At 66.4% G+C, this 20,951-nt stretch overlaps 1 protein-coding gene across 16 annotated transcripts in view; it reads left to right on the forward strand.

The window, feature by feature from the left end:
* The window catches only part of Ncor2 (nuclear receptor corepressor 2), a 143,036-nt gene that overhangs the window by 53,555 nt on the left and 68,530 nt on the right, over positions 1-20,951 (forward strand). For 13 of the 16 annotated variants that reach the window (XM_071616038.1, XM_071616071.1, XM_071616047.1 and 10 more), the window contains 6 exons: positions 790-903; positions 5,692-5,748; positions 10,579-10,631; positions 16,113-16,179; positions 19,714-19,886; positions 20,205-20,298. In XM_071616038.1, coding sequence (XP_071472139.1) covers positions 790-903; positions 5,692-5,748; positions 10,579-10,631; positions 16,113-16,179; positions 19,714-19,886; positions 20,205-20,298 — 558 coding nt within the window. The remainder of the gene's footprint in view (positions 1-789; positions 904-5,691; positions 5,749-10,578; positions 10,632-16,112; positions 16,180-19,713; positions 19,887-20,204; positions 20,299-20,951) is intronic. The other 3 variants (XM_071616044.1, XM_071616073.1, XM_071616075.1) reach the window with 1 other exon arrangement.

Below are 20,951 nucleotides of genomic sequence, written 5' to 3' on the forward strand. Positions count from 1 at the left end.
ATGAGCAGGTCACCGAGACCCAGTGTGGGCAGCAGGGAGCCCAGCTTGACCCAGGCTTGGTGTCCTTGAGCCGTCTTCTTGGGTCTTCCTTCGTGTCTCCTCTGCTTCTCTCTGGTGCCTGCGGTGGGCCGCCTTTGCTGGCCGGGACACTGCCCACCCTCTCTGGTGCTGCTCTGGAGTTTCCTGACCCAACTCCAGGGGCCTCTGAGGGACGGGGACAGCACGGCTCCCCCGGTCTTTTGTGCCAGTGAAGTGGGGTGCTGGCTTTCTGGCTGTATCTGCCTCTGCTCTCCTGGGCTCCTGGGTGCACACAGCCAGTCCCTCGGTCACTGCAGCCGTGTGGCCTCTAGAGCAGAGCAGGGCCATATTGTGACGCTATGACTCGGGCTTCAAGCTCCCTGGCCTCATCTCCCCTGCGGCTCTAAGGGACACTCTGTCTGGTACTTGCAGGGGGCTGTGCTGGGCAGACTGGGGCAGAGGACAGGGCCCTGACCGGCACCTGGCAGCCCTGCAGGCGCAGGGTAGAGGCAGAGAAAGAGAAGAGAGGCTCAGAGAAGTCCAGCCACTCCTCGAGGCTGCACAGCAAGTAGCCTTCAGGCTGGGCCTTGGCTTAGGCTGTGGCCCACTGACTGCCACAGCTGTGGGACCATGGGGGACCGAGGCTTGGCCGGCGGGGCCCAGCCTCCGCTCCCCTCCTGGCCCCGCTCTGAGGGGCAGGAGCCCTGGGGGACGTGGGGCGCAGCTGGGTTCCCGGCCCAGCCCTGAGCTCACCCTCGCTCTCGCCCACAGCAACAGCTGGAGGAGGAGGCCGCCAAGCCGCCCGAGCCCGAGAAGCCCGTGTCACCCCCGCCTATGGAGTCCAAGCACCGCAGCCTGGTGCAGATCATCTACGACGAGAACCGGGTACGCGGAGGTGGGGGGTGGGGGTGGAGGCCAGCGGTCACCAGCTCGCACAGCCTCTGGGTGACTAGAGGGGCGCAGTATGGACAGCCAGGCCAGCTGCAGTGGGCATGCAGTGGCCACTCTGGGCGCCCCTGCAGAGCCAGTTCCTGCAGCACAGACTGTCAACCCTGTGTCAGCGACAACAGCCAGTCCATGTCACCCACCTCCACCCGGACGCTCTTTCCCTTGGTGGACCTGGGAGGGTGGGCACAGTTGCTGTTTCCCTTTTACACATGGAGACTGAGGCCCAGAGAGGTTGAGTGATTTGCCCAGAGTCACACAGCCAGGATGTGGAGGGTCTGGGGTTGGAATCCCTGGGCGAGGCCTCTGGTGATTTGGCCTCCACTGTCCCTGCCCCGGGATGAGCCCTTGAGTGATGGAAGCACAGGGTTAGGGACCCTGGGAGGGGCACCTGCCGGTGTCTAAGGAGGCTTGGTGCTGGCAGGAGGCTGGGGGTGCCCAGAGCCGGGGTCTGTGGGTCTGGAGCCCAGGAGCTGCTGCCTGAGGTGTGGCCTCCTGTTTGTGGGCAGTGGTCTCTGGGCTGTCCCAGTCGCCTGCTGGGAGCCAGGCTCATCTGCACCTGACCCCCGATGTGCTGGGTTAGGCTGAGCCCAGCCTTCCTTGTGCTACGGATGAGGAGACTGAGGCTCACAGCGGAGCCGTCCCTCCTGAGGCCACACAGCGGTGTGTGGGGGTGGGTACTGCCCTCCCCTGCCTCTCCTCTCAGCCCAGCCTTGGCCTCCCTTGGGTCACCTCCTCCGTGGGCCGTGCTCGGGGTGGGGCATCTCCTGCTGCTCTGGGTCCGCCATTTGGCTCCGCCATGTATGCAGGGTGAGCCTGATCCTGGGGGCCTGGAAGCTGCCCCGCGTGCCCTCCCACCCGGGTCTCTGACCACAAGCAGCACCAACGGAGATCACACTAACGAAGGCTGTGGTCACGTGTCCTGCCAGCTGTCCTGGTGCAGGCCCACTGTCCTCTCTCCGGCTGCACCTCCCTGGCCCCTCGTCCCTCAGTGGACGCTGGCTGTGGAGTGCTGTGGTCGGGACATGTCCTCTGCAACCCTCTGGTCTTGGGGTGACACAGTGACAGTTATGTACTTCACTCACGGAGCCTGAGGCCCAGAGAGAGGGAGTCCCTCCCGGCAGGGCCCAGCCTGTCACCTCTTGCACGCCCTGCTTGGGCCTGGTGGGACAGCAGGGTGGCTCTGTCCAGCAGCTGCCTGTGGTCGGGGGCGACGGGTGCCCTCAGTCCCCTGCCTGGGCGCCTGCCCAGCGCCTCGTGCTGTCACTCTCTCTGGCTCTCGTGTCAAGCGTGCCCTTTCCAAGGACGTCCCTTTGGCCCTCTGCTTGATCCTGAAAATCTTTCAGCACCATTTCCTCTCCTGACTTCCCCGGGCTCCTCAACCTGTGTCCCTGCGGGATATCACTTGTGTGTGTGTCTCTCCTCTTGGTGGGGAGCAGAGCTCCCTGAGGGCAGGGTCTTCATCAGTCCAGCTGTGCTCAGCTAATACTCGTGGGATCACTGCAGCGAAGGTGGGAGGTGCCCGGGCCTCCCCCAGAAGAGTCCTCCGATCTTGGAGTGTGGGGCTGTTGGGGTCTTTCTGTCTGGGCCGAGCCTGGGAAGCTGGTGACCTGGCAGGCAGGAGGCCCTCGGCCACCTTTGGCTGAAGCAGCCAGGGCTTGGTGGCCCTCGGGGATCAACAGGATTAGATTCCACCCCGCCCCCCCCTCCCTGCTGGTTCTTCCAAGTGGCGCAGGATCAGGGTCGGCTCTAACGCCAAGCCAGCGGAGCACACAGCTGCCCCCGGCCTCTCTGAGCCTGGACGCTGGCTTATCATCCACTCATAGCACGTCTGTGGGCACCGCTGGCCGGCTCTGCCTGCCTCCCGGGAGTGTGTGGGCAGGCGGGCGGCAGGTGACAGGGGCAGGGGCTGAGAGGGAGGCAGAGCCTGGCTGGTGCGGGCAGCATGGCGGGGGCAGGGAAACCTGGCAGTGGGTGGGCTAGGAGGAGGGTATCAGGCCCCAGCTCGGGGCTCGGGTGGGGCCTGGAGGTGGGATGGGGCTGGCAGGGGCAGGGCCAGGCTCTCCACAGCTTGGTGCCCTCAGGGTTCGGGCTGCAGGGAGGCCAAGGGGAGGCTGGGGGCGGCAGCAGAGGCCTCCCTGGAGGGCGCGGGGAAGGGGGCTGGCCTGATCCAGGCAGGCCACGTGGCTGGGCTATCCCAGGGTGAGGAAGAAGGCTGGTGGACAGCCCGCCCGCTCGGCCAGGGGGACTCTGCCTCAGGCTAGGGCTGCACCTGGGGATCCCAAGGGACCGGGCTACTCACTATGGGGTTGGACTCGGGAGCGTGTCCATGTGGCCTGTGGGGGTCTGTGACGCCCAGGAGCACCCTGTCCTAGTTCACGGGGGCAGGAGGAGTGGTCAGCTCTGACCAGCACATCCTGGCACCCCGCGAGCAGGGCCAGTGTTGAGTGCTGACTGTATACCAGGACCAGCATTTGAAAGGCCGGGGGACTGTGCAGGGGCAGGCGGGCTGCAAATGTGAGTCACTGAGCTGCGCAGGGCTGCTCGGGTGAATGGGGGCTGGACCTCTCCTCCCCAGGTGCCCCCGGGCCTTGGTGCCCCCTCCTAAGGTGGCAGCAGCTGCAGCCTGACCTGCTCTCGAGAGGCCTGGTCCAGTTGCACGCAGCAGGCCGGTGTGGCCCAGAGAGCAGGCAGAGGGGCTGTGCTGCCCTCCTCCCGGGGCACAGGGGCTACCATGTCCCTGTCCAGGCCAGGGCTGGGAGACAGCAGGCTTCCCCTCCTCCCTGGTGGGGGTCCTGCGCTTGGGCCCCTCGGGGCGAGGGTGGGGCTCTGGGGCTGGGAGCCGGAAGCACCTTTCAGCAGTGAGGGTGCCCCAGAGCCCGGGCCCCTGTGCCAGGTGCCCTGTCCCCAGCGCCCCTGCGCCAGGTGCTGAGACAGCAGGTTGTCCCACAGCCCCACCACGGGACCTAATGGGGGGGCCCTACAGGGATCCACACGCTGTCTGCAGGAGCAAGATGGAGCAGGGCCAACGGGGTGGAGGCATGGACAGGGCAAGAGTGGAGGGGCACTGGCCCTGCGGGCGCCAGGCAGGCCGTGCTCAGGTTCGCAGGAAGCTGCAGGAGCCGAGGCTGTCTTGGGAACAGGCTGTAACTGTGGCCTGGACCCTTGTTCCCAGGGAAGTCCCTTTCTGGGACTGGGGTGTCTCCCCTCGTCTAATGAGGGAAGTGACGGTGCTCATGTCACTTTGTCCCTTATAAAAGCTATGGTGTTCGGAGCCCAGAGCAGCGTGGCTCACAGGATGCAGGCTTCTCGAGTCGCCGGGTTCTGTACGCGCCCTGAGGCGCAGGCCTGGCCATGTGGCCCCCTGTGCTGGGCGTCCCTTTTGTTCAAAGGGTGAGCACAGACCCCACAGGCCTGTGGCACTGACCCCTGAGCCTCCGGTGCTTGGGTGCACTGGCCTGCCCTGTCCCTGCCACTCGCCCGCCCTGGCCAGCCTTTCTCGTCCTGGCCGCGGGTTCTGTGCATCTCGCATCTCCAGGGTGTGTCCAGGGCAGGTGGCCTGCAGGGGCCCTCAGGGTGGTCCCTGCCTCCCAGGCCCAGGGCCTCCCCAGGACATGGCCGCCCTGCCCAGAGCCCGGTGGCGAGGCCTCTTCCTTCTGCCTCCGGTGTGTTTCCCATTCCGCCAATGGCGCGGTGGCATTTCTGGGCCTGGCTGGGTGTTCTTGGTGGCTGGAGGCTCAGCAGGACGTGGTCACCTCCCAGGCCGTCCCTGCCTTCGGGCCTTGGCCTGCGGAGGCTGCTTCTCTTGGGACTTGGGCTTCCTGTGGGCCTGCTGGGCTGGCCTGGGCTCAAGACATGTCATTCCAGATGCCAGCTTGAGGCCACCTGCAGGCCCACTGCCCCGCTGATGTGCACCTGCCCCAGGCATAGCCTCCCAGCAGTGTCCCCCGGAGCGCCACGTCACCTGTCGTCTTCAGGGACAGTGTGTTGACTGGCTCAGGTGGCTAGTGCTCCTGGCCCACGCTGAACCTGGATGCTGCCAGGGCTGGCTCGGTCACAGGGTGGGACACCCCTGGTCCTCATGTGTGTGACCTGACGTCTGATGCTTGGGGTCTGTCTCGGGGCTGCTGGCTGTTGTCTCAAACCTGCTGTCCAGAGTGCTGGACAAGTGCTGCCCCTGCTGTCCCCCACGGCCCGGGAGGCTGCCTCCCCGGGTCCCCTGCCCGCCCTCCTCCATCCTCCCTGTCTAGGCTGACCGTGCTCCGGGCCTCCTGTGAGCAGGACTGTGGTCCCAGGCTGGGGCTGGTGGCCAGACCTGGGCACAGTGTGGCCTTCATGGCCAGCCTGTTGAATTAGCATCCAGAGCCCTCTCCGCTGCGTGTCCCCATTTTCCCCATAAGTCCTGGGCTGTGACGGAGGGAGGCGGGAGGCCCAGGAGTCACGTGACCAAGGCCCTGGACTCTTAGAGGGCGGCCTGGCCAGCTCCCTGGGCAGAGGCTGGAAGGACCCGCACTGGTGCCACCGCCCAGGAGGGGTGGTGGGTGGGTATGCTGCAGGGGCTTCAGGCCCAGGCCAGGTGAGCTTGCAGGCGCTGCTGTCCCAGCCTGGGGCTTTGGTCCCGGTCCCTCCCCAGGCTGTGGGCCAGCGTGCTGGGAGGGGCACTGCCTGCCCCGGAGGCCTTGCTCACAGTTTCTTGTGTCTCCCCCCCACCCTCTTTCGCCCCTGCAGAAGAAGGCCGAGGCTGCCCACCGGATCCTCGAAGGCTTGGGACCCCAGGTGGAGCTGGTGAGCGGGCCGGGCGGGTGGCAGGGCTGGGGCAGGAGGAAGTTGGCCCGGGCAGTGGGCAGCGGGCTTTCGTCAGGGAGGCAGGAAGCGCCCTCCTGATAAGAGGCTGCAGATAGTGCGGGCAGTGAGCGAGCTGGGCTTCCTCTGGGCTCGAGTGGCCCCTGCTTCCGGCCGAGCATCAAGATTCCTCTCTGGGCGCGTGGTCTGGGCTCAGTTCCCAGGGTGCCCTCGGTGGCTGTGGCTGGCGCCTCACCCTGTCTGTGCTTCAGTCTCTTCACCAACCCCTGGGCACCTGAGGGTGGCTGCCCACCTGGGCACTGTGGCACAGGCCCACCTGGGGTGGCACGCAGGTGGCTGCTGTTCCCAGGGTCAGGCTCATGTTGCTGCCGGGCAGGTGCAGATCTGGGTCTCCTGGGCTTGGGGTGGCTGAGAGCAGAAGGCTAGCCCTCGGGGAGCCCCGGGCGCCTGCTGCCTCCACCTGTTGGGACCCCTGGTGCCGTTGGTGGGACCCGACGGTGGAGGTGGTGGGGGTGGGGACGCCGTGGGCCCCACGTGTAGTGGTAGCTGGGGGGCTCTGTGCCAGGGCAGGAGTGAGCCTGTTGGAGTCTCCTGAGTGCAGCGAGGTCCGGCCCCTCCTGGGGCAGGCTCCTCCGCACCATGGGGCTGGGGTGGCCCAGGTCAGGGGTGGGACCCAGGGTCCAGCGCTGAGGCCTGGGAGGGCTCTGGGTACAACCTTGGCCTTCATGAGCCTGAGCCATGGAGGGGGCAGAGACCAGCTGTGCACCTGGTTTCTTACTGGTGGTCCGTGTCATGCGGTGAGGGCTGCCCATCCCCAGAGCTGGGACCCTGCTCCTGCTACTGGGCACACATTCACAGGTCACTCACAGGTGAGGACAGGACACCTGCGACCAGGTCTCGGGTCTGCCTCCAGGAGTGTGCACTGCCACCAGTCGGTCCCCATGTGGATGTCCCCCACGTGGAAGGGTCGCCCTCTGTGCATGGCTCTGTGTGTCCACGCCCCATAGTGCAGCCCTGTGTGGCCTTGGCCCGGCCCTGTCCCTCTTCCCGGGCCTCTGTGCCTTGGGGCTGGGCCACTGCCCTGGGCCTCCATGCCTGGATCTCGCCTGGCATTTGGAGCAGGTCTTGCTCTCTGGCCACTGTGCACGGAGCTGCCCTGGGCAGCTGTCCAGGGTCATGTCTGTCCGCTCTCTGCCTGGGTGCAGCTGACCATCCCCTGGAATCCCCTGGCCTCGGGCGGCTGCACTGTCTGCATCTCGCCTGGGAGCTGCACCTCGCCTTGGTGTCCCAGATGGCCACTGTGGTCACTTCTGACACCAGGCTCGCCTTCTCTCCTGCCGAGTCTCCAGGGCTCCTGGGCCGTCCCTCTGTGGTGTCGGGCACACCGTGAGGACCCAGGGACGGGTCTGCGTGGCTGTTGGGGACGTCGTTGGTCCCCAAGCTCTGAGCGGGTAGTGCTGGGAGCACAGCTTCCCCGGGAGCCCGGCTAGCCCTGGCCGAGGCCGGGCATAGGCTCCCTGAGCTGCTGCACTGCCAGGTTGTTCGCCTGAGTCCCTTTGGGAACAGTAGGCCCTGTGTTGGTCTCTGGGGACAGGGCACCCACTGTGTGTCAGGGCCTGTGGATCGTCCCTGTTCCCGTTTCCTGGGTTGGCCTCAGAGGACAGTGCCCGGGCCTGGGTGGCACAGCAGGAGGTGGGGCTGGGAGATGCCCGGGGGTCTGCACGGGCTGTGCCCTGCCTGTTCTTGCCTTGCCCGGGGTGTCTCTAGGCAAGGTGGGTGGACGCTCCGCAGGGCACAGTGCCCGCTTTGTGCCGGAAGCCTGGCCAGGATGGCCTGCCACCCTCCAGGGGCCACAGCCCTGGGACCCAGCTCTTCCCCCGACCGTGGGGTGCCGCGGGGTTGTGGGCACATCCCGCCTGTGCCCTGTGGGTCTCTGGCTGTGCCTGGTGCTAGGTGGCCTGTGGCCTCTGGAGCAAGTGCTGGTTCAGGGAAGAGAGCGAGCCCTGGGGAAAGGAGTCTGGGAGGTAGCATCCGGGGCTCTGGGGCCCGGTGCCCGGAGTGCCCAGTGGGCACTGGGGACCCTGTGGGGGGCGGGGGGGCCGGGCAGAAGGGGCAGCGTGGCTGGCCTGCTCTCTCTCTGCTCGGAGGTGTAATTGTAAGAACCTGGTGTTGCCAGGCCTTCGGGCGGGGCTGGCCCTTCCTACCTGCCCAGTGCTGGGGCCCCAGGCTCCTCTTGCTGACCTGAGCGGGGCCAGCTTTCCTCTCAGGACCCCCTGGACGCCTCCTTCTGCCCAGGGCCTCCTCCCTCCTGCCCTCCTCTGCCCCATCTGCAGAGAAGCCGGCGGGCCTCTGGGGACTGTCCCCTCGCCTTCCCTGGGGCTGTGGGGACGTGCTGCCAGTGGCCCTGACAGGACAAGGGCCTTGGCCAAAGGTCATATGCTCTACTGAGGGTGAGGGTGGTGGGGTGTCTAGTGGCCCTGCCCTCCCGAGTCCTCGTCCTTTCCTGTCCCTGTTGGTGAGGTGACAAGGCTGCTCCTGAGGTCCCCTGGCCCTTGTTCGTCTTAGGGAAGATGGGGTTCTCTGAGCCACAGGGCCCCGAGGGTCAGGCCACCTGTCCCCTCTCCAGGCGGGGCTGCCTGTCACCCTGCTGCCCTCCTGTGGGCCTGCACCTTGGGCCCTGCTGCCCTCCTGGCCCCTCCAGCCGAGGACCACCACCCCACGGTCAGAACGTCCCTGTCAGGAGCGCCCCGTGCCCCCGTCCGACCTCCCAAGGAGGAGACAGGCCCAGGGTGGAAGGCCCTCGTCCGCGTCACTGTGTGAGCTAGGGACGTGGGAGCGGGATTCAAATCCAAACCCAATTTGAGCTGCTGGTCCCCTTTAGCTGGCCTGTGCGTCATTCATGTGTGGAGAACAGAAGGACCAACGCAGGGCCACTCAGGTTCCAGCGTGAGCTTCTTTATATGTCCCCATGCGTTCCTGAGATGAGGATCCTCAGCCTTCTGTAGGAAGTTCTATACTATGTCTGACCACAGACTCTACTGCCCTGTTCATTTGCCCTCCCATTCAAAACTGCAGGCTTGGGCTGGGGACCTCTTGGTCTTGAGCTGTGTGCCATGGGGAGATGGCCCTGTAGCTGCAGGGAGCCCCCTCTGTCCCCAGGGAGTGGCTAGGCCTGGGACTGCCTGAGTGTGGTGGTGGATTGCCATGGGGACAGGCGGGGGCAGTGGCCACTGCCCAGGGTGCACAGGCTCCTCCCTTGACGCCGTCCTGTCCATCTCTGTCTGTGGGCAGCAGGAATCCTGGCCCTGGGGTGGGGAGGAGGGGACTGTGGTCCTGCTGCCTGGGGCTCCGGGGTTGTCGGACAGTTAGTGTCCCAGGGAGTGTTCAGCCCCTCCCCAGGGACAGCTCCCTTGGGGACCTGTGTGCCCTGTCCACTGCCCTGAGGCCCCAAGACCCCATGTCTCCTTCCGCCACCTGACCTGCCTGCCCTCTCACACTGTACCTTGTCCCTCTGGTCCAGAAAGGCAGAGTCGCCCCTAGGGGAGCGTCATCTGTGGAAGCCCTGGGAGGACCCTGCTGTGTGCGGGAGGGACAGACAGGGACAGACTGGAGGGCTGTGGGTCTGGTCAGGCTCCTTCCCCGCTGGGTGCCCTGAGCCATGCCGCGGGACAGAGCAGCCCAGGTTGGCGTCGCCACGCTGCAGCCACTTGCTGTCCCTCCAGCGCAGAGGCCACCTGGTGCCAATGAGGGTCTGTCTCCCTTCCGCGGTCAGCAGGAGACGGCTGGTCTTCGGCTCAGCCCCCGCTGCTCTGCTGGTCCCCCTCCAGCTGACCAGCGGCCTGTGCTCTGGATGGGGCGGCAGTGCCCGCTTGGTTTCTCCTGCTGTCCACTCTGTCCCACTGGTCACTGCAGGGCAGGGGCTGGGGACACACGGGACACTGGTGCGATTCACACAGTCTGTCCCGACACGGATGGTGACACTGCTGCTCCTCAGGCCTGGCAGTGGCCATGTGCTAGCCTCAGAGCCCGGGACAGTGCCTTACTTGACCTTCACTGCGACCCTGGCCGTGAACCCCATCCTACCTGTGAAGCAGATGGCAGCCATGGGACAAGGGACCCACCCCCAGGGCTCGCCTCCCTCCTGCCCTCCTCTGCCCCATCTGCAGACCCCCGCTGGGGTCGCAGGGCAGCAGCTCAGCCCTGCCGCCTGCCTGGCGCTCTGGGTGGTCTCGCGTCCCCGTGTCCTGCTGTCCCTGAGTGTCGGTGCCTGGCTCATCCAGGTCGGTGCTCTGAGGTGCCGTGGGCCACCCAGCTCCTTGAGGCTCATGGTGGGAGTGCTCGGGGTGCCCGGGTAGCAGCAGGGTCCTCGCCTTTCTGGGCAGCGAGCCCATGCGGCCACTGCCCGAGCCTTGCCCTTGGCCCACATCCTGGCTGCCGGGCACTACCCTCGCTGTGGCCCCGCACACCTTGGAAGGGGAGGCTCCTGGTGGAGGAGCCTTGGGTCTCTGTGGTGACCGAGGAGCTGGGCGTCCCCCTGCTCGGTGGCTGTGGTTGGCCCTGGCCCCACAGGGTGTGTGGCTTTCCCTGGGGCCCTGGCCCCTCCAGAGCAGCCGTCAGCCTGTGGGTGGGTGGGGGTCACCGGGCCCAGAGGAGCCGGTCATGGTCTGTTCCTGGCCGGGCTGAGGCCAGGTCCCCATGTTTCCATTGGGCCTGTGGGCAGCTGTTCCTCACCCTGGGGCCCTGGGCCCTGTGGACAGGGCTGCCTGGGGCTGCCCGGGGCTGACTGGGGCTGACTCTGCTCTCTCCTTGCAGCCGCTGTACAACCAGCCCTCGGACACCCGGCAGTACCACGAGAACATCAAGATGTGAGTGTCTGCCGGGCAGGGCCTCGCTCCTGCTGGGGTGACTACAGGACCGTGGGCTGGGGAGGTGGACAGGAGGCAGATGGGGCCAGAGCTCTGGGCCGGGTGGGTCCGGGGGAGGCTCAGCAGATGTGGGTGTGGGAGGTCGGTGGCCTGCAGACCTGGGCGGGTCCGCAGGCGGGGATGGCCGGGGCACAGGCCTGTTGGGCCCCCAGGACAGGGCCTCCTCCCAGCTGTCACAAATTGGACATGGCCAGGGCCAGGACTGTGCGGGAGGCTGATGTTTCCAAGCCAGAGCGCTGCCGGGGAGCCGTGGTGCGGGAGGCTGGCTGGATCTCCGGTCGCATTAATGGGAGCACGGCCTCCTGGGCCACGGAGGAGCTGTTTCCTCCTTCTGTCACCAGGAACCTATACAGTACAAGTTTGAGGCGCAGGTGGCCGTGGGAGCGGTGGGGGGGTAGGTTGACAGCATCTCTGGGGTTGCAGTGTTTTGGGACTTGAAGAGTTCATCTCTGAGGGGACGCACGGAGCTCACATGTGGCCTCAGGAGGTTCGGGTCAGGTGGCCCAGGGAGGTGCCACTCGTCCGCGGGGAGGCACGGGCGCCGAGCTGCCAAGCGCCAAGCTGCACACCTGATGGCTTGGAGCGTCCACCAGTGCTGGGCCTGTTGACGTGGGGCCTCTTGTAGTTGGGCTGCCAGTGGGACTGGTGGTGTCACCAGCTGTCCACCCTGCTACAGCCTGCAGGGACCAGAGCCGCCGGAAGCCTCCCCTTCCCAGTCAGTGGGGCTCCGGCAGCAGTGGACAAGGACACAGCGCCTTGCCCCGTGTCGGGAGGGTGGCCAGTGTGGCACCGCACACCACGTCCCTCGGGGGGTGGGGACTGCCTGGGCTCCACAGTGTCCCCCACAGCTGTCCAGACTTTCAGCAGCCTCCTGGGCCCTGCCTGCTGGTACACTGGAGAGGGAGTGGGGAGGCCGGGGACACGGGGAGGCCAGGGAGGTAGGGGAGGCCGGGGCACTCCCTTTCCCAGCCGGTCTCAGAGACTCAGTGGACAGCACACAGGCCGTGCCCCTGCAGCTCTGCCCTGATCCCCTGGTGGGAACCAGTGGTCCCCCTTGCTGGGCATGCGCTCTGCCCGAGTCCCGTCCCTGGCCGTTTCCCCTCTGACGTGATTTTTGATAGCAGTAATGTTAAGGCAAAGCGCTGACGTAATTTTTGTCACTTAAAGTGAGAGACGTTTTAGGTGGAATCACGTGGGTGACCACAGGTTGTGAGAGCAGCTGTGGAATCCAAACCCAAAGGAGCCCAGTGCCCCGGGCAATGTCACGAGGCCCACTGGTCTTTGCTCAAGGAGAGTGGACGAGGCTCGGCCTCACAGTGGCTCAGGTCTCCCTGAGGCCGCGGCGTGGGTGCCTGTGAGTAGGTGAGTGACTGACCTTGGCCTCAGGACCTCTTGGTTTTTCATGTTTTCCACCAAGAGTGTCATTGGTGTCCAGTTTCAGGGAGGTCGTCATGAGGTCAGTGCGGTCATTCAGTTTAAACAGAATTGTAAGAAGGTAGAAGACGGTGGCAGGAGTGGGCAGCGCCACTTTGCTGGAGAAGTCAGGCAGGACAGTTGGGACCCTGGGGGCTGAGCAGCAGCTGGCTGTGTGGACCACCAGGGCCAGAGCCTCTAAGCAGGGGCTGCAGTGCAAAGGCCCTGGGGCCACACAAACTGGCTGGCAAAGGGCAGAGAGGCCAGCCCCACGCTGTATTCCCTGAAGCGTTTTGCTTGGATTTTTGTTTCCAACTTCATTTTGATGGCCACAGGGAGGAAGGGCCTGGGTGTAGGGGGACTTTTGGAAAGCCTCTGCAGGAGCCACGGGGGACATGTGGAGGCCCAGGGGATGCCCAGGTCAGGGCTGGACACTGGCAAGGCCAGAGCCACCTCTCCAGGGAGGGTGGGTGGCACAGGCCTGTTGGGGACCAGGAGCACTCGGCTGCCGGAGTCAGGGAGACCTGTGTGCGCAGCCCGAGCGTGGACTATTGCTGGAGCCTGAGGGACAGTGAGGCCCGGCGGGGACAGACGAGGTGTGTCCTTGTCACCAGCTGCACTGGGTCGGGGTCCATCCACAGTCACGGGTCTCAAGTGCACAGTGGCTCTGCTGAGCTGTGTGCTTCCTGCGTCCGTCTCAGAACGCGCACACCCACCTGCCCTGTGCTCCTGGCCAGTGCCCCGCATGCCCGCCGCCTCTGCAGACCCGTTTCCTGTGGCCCTGGCTGGGCCTCCCCGCAGCGTGTGGGCTGGAGGTGGGTGCAGGTGGGCGCCGCTGGGTGGGGCTGCCCAGCTCTGAAGGGGCGGGGGGGGGGCTGCCCGGCCTGGGCGCTCCCAGAGGCCTGGGATTGGGCCACGTGGCCCAGAGGCTCTGGAAGGAAAGGCCACATGTGTCCAGGGTGGAGGACAGGACCCCCACCCCACCCTGGCCCGTGGTGTCTGTGGGACCGTGGCTGAGCTTTGTGATGAGCCCTGGGGCCTGGCTTCCCAGGCTGCCTGGTGGGAGCTGCAGGCTTCCAGTGTCCAGGCCAGGGCAGGAGTGTGGGGCAGCGGGGCCCTGAGGGCAGGAGGAGCCCTGGGGAGTTGCGGCCTGGTGGGGTGGTGAGCCCTGCGGCTGGCCTGTGGGTCCAGCTGGGCCTGTGGACCAGCAGCCAGCGCGGAAGCTCCAGGGCTGGGCACCTGAGGTCCGCAGCACGTGTCACCAGTCAAATTGTTGTGACAGGAGCATGTGGCTTCAGGGACAGTTGCGTGCCGGGTGTGGGTGGCCCTGGGGGCCGCCAGCTGGGCCGAGGTCCCAGGCCCCAGCGGCCCGAGTGCGTCCTGTGGCACATGGTCACTCTCGGCCTGTGGGACGGGGAGGCGGGTCTGGCCGCTGGTCTCCTGCAGAGGCCGGGGGCACTCCTGGCCCTTCATCCAGCAAATGTCCCTGAGTCCCTCCTGCTGCCAGGCCTCCTCTAGGCCCTGGGGAGACGTCGGTGGCTGAGCCTGACTCTCCGTGGGGGACACGGACATGAGCCCACACGCACAGGGCATGTGACGGGCGTGACAAGGATGGTGACACCGTCCAGCTGGGGTCCGAGGGAGCCCTGAGCCCCTCCCAGTCTCGTTGCACTGCCCGCCGTGTCCCTGCGGCCAGGGTTGCTTCAGGGTGGGCGGTTGTCCCTCCCCAGGGCCTGGTCTCTGTCCCTATAATGTCCCCGTGTCTGTGCGCTGGCCACGGAGTCCAGTCAGTCTCACGCTTGGCTTCCTGCTGCATGACAGTCGGACGTGGCGAGGCCACCTGAGTGCTGCCCGCCCGTGCACCTGCCCGGAGGTGTCGGGTGGCTCTCCACAGGCCACGGGCACCTGCTACCAGGGTGGGCATCACACCTCTGAGACCTGGGGACGCAGGGGAAGGGGCCTCGGTGGTCATCCCATCAGGGTGGGCCCGGCCCTGGGCAGGACGTGCTGGGATGGTCCTGGCCACATGCACTGGTGTCCTGTGGAGCCAGTGGAGACCCCGTGAGGGGTGCAGGGCCGGCCAGGCACAGGCAGCTGTGGTGCTGGGCGTGCCTGGCCTCTGCCTCTGCCTGGCCTTGGCCACGGCTTACCTCGCACGCGTCCAGCCTTCCCCGGCAGGCGCCGTTCTGGGTCCCTGGGTCCCTGGGTCCCCTGGGGTCTGTAGGGCTGCCAGTCCCTTCTCTGCCCTGTCTTACTGTCCTGCAGCCTGGCTGCCCCACTGGGGTGTAGGGAAGGGAGAGGTCAGGAGCCAGGATCCATCCACAGGCCCCCTCCTGAAGCCCAGGGGCTCCTGATGGTTGGGCCCCTTCAAACCCCGACTCTCCCAAGGCCCTGGGCTGCCAGTTGCTTCCGCACCTTCCCAGCTGCCTGTCCATCCCCGACCTGGCCCGTGGCTCCTCCTCCGTCTCCGCCTTGTGGATCTCCCTCCTCCTTTCTGCAGGGGCCGTGTGTGCCCACTGTAGGACCTTTGCATCTGTAGTGCCTGCTCCACAACCAGGTCCCTCGGGTCAGCACCATCCCTGGGTGGCCTTCCTTGCCCACTCTGGGTGCTCTCCAGCTGTCACCATTCGGTTCTGGAAGCCCTGGGTGTCCTGACCGTCCTGCCCACTGGGCCCGGCACCTCTCGTGGCACCTCTGCGTGGGCCTGGGGCTGCATCCGCCCTTGCCCACGAGGCCCCCTCGTGGAGGGTAGTGCTAGGCACAGAGTCCGTGAAGAGTTGGTGGACGGGGATGAGCTCGCGAGGCCGTTGGTCTTGTTTCTCAGATGAGGAATGAGGCTCTGGGAGCCTCTGAGATGTGCTCAGAGACACTGTCATGGGGCGGGGCTCGGGTCCCCATCCTTGTGCCCAAGGACACCCCAGGACTGGCACTGGCCGTGGTGGGGGTTGGCTTGAGGTGGACCCAGGGTGATTGGGAGGTGAACCTGTATGGAGCCCCGCTGGCCGGTCAGTGCCTGGGCCCCTTCCCCTTGCCAGGCAGGGCCTGAGCCACCACGAGGCACCCGCGAGTGGCTGTGGGCATGGGGCCTGGCCACTTGGGTTGAGAGGACAGGGGAAGTGGGAACCCTCCAGGAGGGGCCACCGCCCAGCTTGCTGGGCCTGCCCGGGACTCCTGGGGACTCCTGGGGACTTGCCAGCATCGCCAGCCCCCTGCGCGAGCCGCCCCTGCCCTCCGACCCTGGGTCTCCTCCTGTCTGTCTGTCTATCTGTCTGTCTCCCTCTCTCTCTCTGTCCCATTTCCCCAGGTCTGTCCTGGCACCTGCCTGGTTGGAGGCCTCTCCTGTCCCCTCTGTCCCTGCTGGCCCTGTCTCCTCTGGGCTGGCCTCTCCGGCCCTCCCTTGCTCCACTCCTCTTGTCCCTCTCTGCATCGTCCGTGGGGAGACCTGCTTCCCTGTCTGCAGGGTGTGTGGCCTGCTGGCTAAGTCCCTTCCCATCCGCCCGCCCTGCTGTGCCATGTTGTGCCCACTCTGGAGCACAGGACAAGAGTCCTGGGGCGCGGGCACCGGGGCTCAGCCTGGGACCTGCCTATGCAGGCAGGCCTCCCAGCCTCCGGGCCTCCCAGCCTCCGGGCCTCCCTGTCTCCGGGCCTCCCTGCCTTGGCTCCTGGTCTGAGGCAGTGGGTGTCTCTCTGGCAGATTTTCTGTGGACAGGTTTGGTGACAGGCCACGGGGACCTATGTGTGTGTGTGTGGGTGACAGCAGCTCAGGAGGGGGAGGAGGTCACAGGCCCTTTTTCTGCTGACGGCGCTCAGCTTTATGGTGCAGGCACCCTGGTGGGGGGCAGGATGGGCTGAGTGTTGGGGTGCGCTGGTCGGGGGGTCTTCCCCCTCACTGAGACGCAGCCTGGGGCCCACCTGGGCTGCTGCTCAGACCCAAGCTGGGCTGGGGTGGGACCTGGGCTGGCCCCGGGGCCGGCCCCCGTGCTCACTGGCCCTGCCGTCTCCCTGCAGAAACCAGGCGATGCGCAAGAAGCTGATCCTGTACTTCAAGCGGAGGAACCACGCTCGGAAGCAATGGGTGAGCGGGCGCCTCAGAGTGCAGGCCACGCGCCACACCTGCCGGCCCTTCTGGCCCTGCAGCCACCTCACGACCAGAATCTGGGCTGTGGAAGGACAGCCAGGGCCACGGGGCAGCCCCCTGAGGGCAGTCCCTGGGGGCAGCAGGTGGCCTGCGCCTCCCTTCCATCCTGCCCCAGGCAGCGGGTGGCCAGGCCCCATCAGGAGACCCTGCTGGGTCTGGAGGCCAGGCTAAGTGACCCTGGATGGGGGAGAGGGGCCACCAGTGGGCAGAGCAGGGAAGGGACTGGTGTGCGCGGGATGTGAGGAAGGCCTGGCTTCAGCAGTGGCTTGCAGCCCATGGGTCAGGACACCCACAGGCTGGCCACCCCTCTCTCGGCCCACCTCACTCTCATAGGAGCTCGGACCAGGCCAGCTGAGGACCGGGTCCCCTGAGCACTGACCCGTGCTGAGGAGCTGGGGTTACGAGGACTGGTATTGGTGGGGAGCTGATGTTACCACCTCTACCCAAGCCACAAGCTGCCAGGAGGAGGAGGCTGGCAGGAGGATGCGCCTTAGGGTAGACCTGAGGACACCCACCCATGGGGACAGGCAGCCTGGCCTCCAGGTGGGGCAGGGGCACAGTCTGGGCTTGGTGGGTGGGGCTCCTTTCGCCTGCACCCCAGTCCCCCTGGGCTCTCTTGGGTGCCTGTAGGACCCAGGCCCTCTGTCTACCTGCAGGGCTGATTGAGTCACGCCCAGTGTAAGTGGCATACAGCAGGTGACAACTGTGTGCTGTGTTAACTGAAATGGGGTGGAGAGGGGTAGGCAGTCAGGGGTGTGCTGGTCAGGTGCCTTTGGCTACCATCATTGAGCACCACTGTATGCAAGTCTTCCAGGATGTGGGGACTTGGTGACATGCACAGACAGCTCAGGACCCCATGGCACCGTCTCCTTGTTGCCACACTCCCGTGCCCCTGTGCGCACAGTGTTCCGTTCTGTGAGGTGAGCGCTGTCTCAGCCTGAGTTCCAGAGGGGAGACCGAGGCACAGCCAAGCCACCCTGAGCAGCTGGGGCCTGGACAGAGTCCAACCTGTTCCCACCTGGGGCTTGGGGTTTGGAGCTGGCGCCAGGCGAGGCGTCCAGGGCTTCGAGGGAGAGACACAGGCTGGTGGGCACGGCCTAGTGGGAGGACACCCCAGGAGGGGTGTGTGGGGTGTGGTGAGGCCTGCCCCAGGGTCACAGCAGCGTGCAGAGGTGCCCTGCGTAGGGCAGTGCAGGGCAGAGTGCAGCCGGCCAGGGCTGTGCCTGGGGGGCAGCGGCCTGTGCGTCAGCTGAGGTCCCCGGGACGCTGGCCTGCAGAGGAGTACTAGGTTCACTCTGCACCACGGGCAGCCTCGTGCATTCTTAGGGGATTCAGTGCTCGCTGCAGGGCTTCCCGGTCATGCCAGACAGTTGGCGCAAGAGTGCAGGGGCCCCACTTCTGGGGCGCGGCTGCAGGCCCCATGTGCCTAGTGTGTGCCGAGTGTGTGCTGGAGCAGGTGGGTCAGAGGGCCTCAGAGGCCAGGACCTGCCCCCCACCATGCTGAAGGTCACTTGTAGTCTGGACTGACTTTCTGTCTTGCCTCACCACCATGTCCCCAGCGTCTCTGTTGGGTGGAGGTCTGCTGCTGCAGGGGTGTGGTGTGCCACCCAGAGAGTCTCTGTGGCCCTGTGCCTATGGGGCGGAGCCCAGGGAGGTGGCCTTAGTGGGTTTGGGTCCTCAGACCCCCCCCCCCCCTTGGTGGCTCCTTGGGTGTTTACAGATGGAGAGAGGCTGGCGGGACTGCGCACCTGGCAAGGACGTGGGGTGCTTTGCAGCCAGGCCGAGTCCATCTTAACAGGAAGCCCTGAACCTTTAGAGGTGGCTCTCCTGTCACCATCTTCAGCCTGGTTGGCCCTCTGCGGGCACACCTGCCCACTCCCCCAGGGGAGTGCACCCCACAGGCCTGGGCCTTCCTTTCCCCAGGAGCAGGGGCGTTTCTTTCAGGGACATAGGTGCCCTCGGCTCTCCACGCTTTCAGGAGACCCTGGCCTGGCCCAGCCCTACGCGCGTTTGTGTGTGTGGGTGGCATGTGCGTGTGTGAGAGCATGCGTGTGAGTGTGGGCGTGAACACGTGTGAACGTGTGTGTGTGAGCGTGCATGCACGACCATGCGTGAGCGTGAGTGCCTTTATGAACATGTGTGTGTGAATGCGTGGGTGTGAGCATGTGTGCACACGCATGTGATCACGTGCGTGTGTGAGTGTATGTGCGAGCTCTGCCTCCTGCCCTGGCTGGCAACCCTGCCCCGGTGCCCCCGAGCCGCTTCCTCAGGCCTGAGCACACCCGTGGCGTGTAAGCTCCGACGGGCAACTCTGTGGTTAGATGTAGAGGGGCACTTCCCTGTCCTGGGCAGGCGGTGGAGCTTCCTCCTTGCGAGTGGCTTTGGCCTTGGTGCTGGTGCCTGGGGTTGTGGAGTGTGGCTGCTATCTCCTCAGGGACATTCCTGTGGTGTCCACTGAGGTCCACAGTGCCAGAGGTCCTGTTGGAACCCTGTCTGTCCTGGCAGCGGGCCTGGGGGTGGAGGCCCAGGCCCTGGCTGCTGCCTGGCTGTGGCCCTGCTGTCCCCTGCCGCCCCCCCGTCCTCCTGTCCTGGTTTTCTGGTGAGTTCTGCTCGCCTCCTCCCTCTCTGGCATGCTGCTGCCTTTGGCAGGGGTTGAGGTGGCCTGGGCTGGTCCCCGTCCCTAGTGGGGAGCTGGGAGGCACTGCCACTACCATTGTGGCCCTGGTGTCCCTGAGCCAACGTGGTTTCTGGGGGTTCTCGGAGTGGGTACACACTTGTGGGGCCCAGCTCTGCACCCGGATGCCACCCACCACCCTTGGGTCCACTGCTGTTGGGCTGGTCAGGGCTGGGTATGGCCACAAGCTGCCCTTGGTCAGAAGCTGCAGGGACAGGCAGAGCAACTAGGCGTGAGGATGGGCGTCAGGTCCGGCCCTGTGGGTAAGAGGTGGTGGCCGGGGTCTGCCCTGTGGCTGGCTGCTGTCCACCCTCACCTTGGAGGGGAAGAGGCCAGGCAGCTGTGATTCAGGCTGATGGAGAGAAAGACTTCCCCGGTGGAGGGCGGAGCCTCTTCCTCAGGAGCTCTTGACACTGGGGGGCTGGGCTGGGCCTGGGGCCTGGGGACAGGGTCCTGCCCAGGTGTGGCCCACTGGCCACACGGACACCCCTGAGCCACGCCGTCCCGCAGAGCTTGGAGCAGGTGCTGTCGAGTGGCCCCAGCCCCGTGTCCGCTGAGCCCTGGAGCCGTGGCCCGGACGAGGGTCAGAACTTGGAATCTGATTGGTTTGGTGACTTGGTGCAGCAGCGGCTCCGGGCTGGTGGCTTCGGGCGGGGTGAGGCCTCCCCAGGAGGCTGAGCTGGGTGGCTGTTGCTGGGGGAGGGGCGGTGGTCTCTATCTGGCAGGCGCCTGGAGGGCTCCATGGGGGAGGCCGAGGCCGAGGCCGGCTGCCCCTCAGCGCCCGCCTTCTGCCCCAGGAGCAGAAGTTCTGCCAGCGCTATGACCAGCTCATGGAGGCCTGGGAGAAGAAGGTGGAACGCATCGAGAGCAACCCCCGGCGGCGGGCCAAGGAGAGCAAGGTGCGCGAGTACTACGAGAAGCAGTTCCCCGAGATCCGCAAGCAGCGCGAGCTGCAGGAGCGCATGCAGAGGTGAGCGCCGGCGCCCCGTCCCTGCCACCCCGGGCCACCCTGCGCTTCCCCCAGGCCTCCCCTGCCACCCCGGGTCTCCCCCCTGCCACTCCGGGTCTCCCGCGGGCCACCCCGGGCCACCCTGCCACCACGCCACCCTGGGCCTTCCCCAGGCCACCCCTGGACCAGCTGTGCAGCTGGAGGTCTGTCCCTCTGCTGCCTCCTCCCCACGTGACCTCACCCTGTGGGGACGTGGTGGGCTCAGGCCTGCCCCTGGGATGCAGCCTGGTGTCCCGGCTGGCAAGGGGGTGGTCCTGACTTTGTCCCTCTGGCCCCCAGCAGGGTGGGCCAGCGGGGTGGCGGGCTCTCCATGTCGGCGGCCCGCAGTGAGCACGAGGTGTCTGAGATCATCGATGGCCTCTCAGAGCAGGAGGTGAGTCCCAGACCTGGCTCGGCCTCAGCGTCCCTTCCCCTGGGTCCCCTGCTGCAGGGGAGGGTCCCCGTCAGAAGCGGGCTCACCCTGGACGGTTAGGGGAAGAATGATGTTGGGCCTGGAGGCCCTGGACTAGCAGTGCTGGGCAGCCGGGACCTGCTCCAGGCCTGTGGGGTGGGGGGGAGGCTGGGGCTGGGCACTGACCAAATTCCCTGATGCCCAGAGGCAGGCAGCTGGGGTGGGGCCTGCCCCTGGCTCTGCCCCTCTGGCCCTTCGAGGCACCCCCGGGGCTGAGCCCCAACAGCCAGTGGGCGGAAGCCCCTGAGCAGTAGGCCCTGATCCTGACGGACTGGAGGGGACAGGACAGTTGGAGAGTGCAGCCGGGCCCCTCCCAGCCCCAGCCTCCGGCTCCAGGTTTCTCCTCAGACTGGACGCCTGGAGGCCAGCCATGGTGGCCCTGACCATAGTCACTGGGCCGGGGGATGGCCAGCCAGGAGGTGGGGGTGTGTGTCCTGTAGTTCCTGGTGTCCCCTCCCAGGTCTGGGGCTCTGGGGTCTAGCCCAGCACTCGGGTCCCTGTGCCCACACTGTGGTGGGATGAGGCCATGTGCAGAGGGGCCCTGGCCCCTGCTGTGGTCTTTTCAGGTGGGCGGT

This window comes from Marmota flaviventris, chromosome 1 (assembly GCF_047511675.1).
Source record: "Marmota flaviventris isolate mMarFla1 chromosome 1, mMarFla1.hap1, whole genome shotgun sequence".
Classification (NCBI taxonomy): domain Eukaryota; kingdom Metazoa; phylum Chordata; class Mammalia; order Rodentia; family Sciuridae; genus Marmota; species Marmota flaviventris.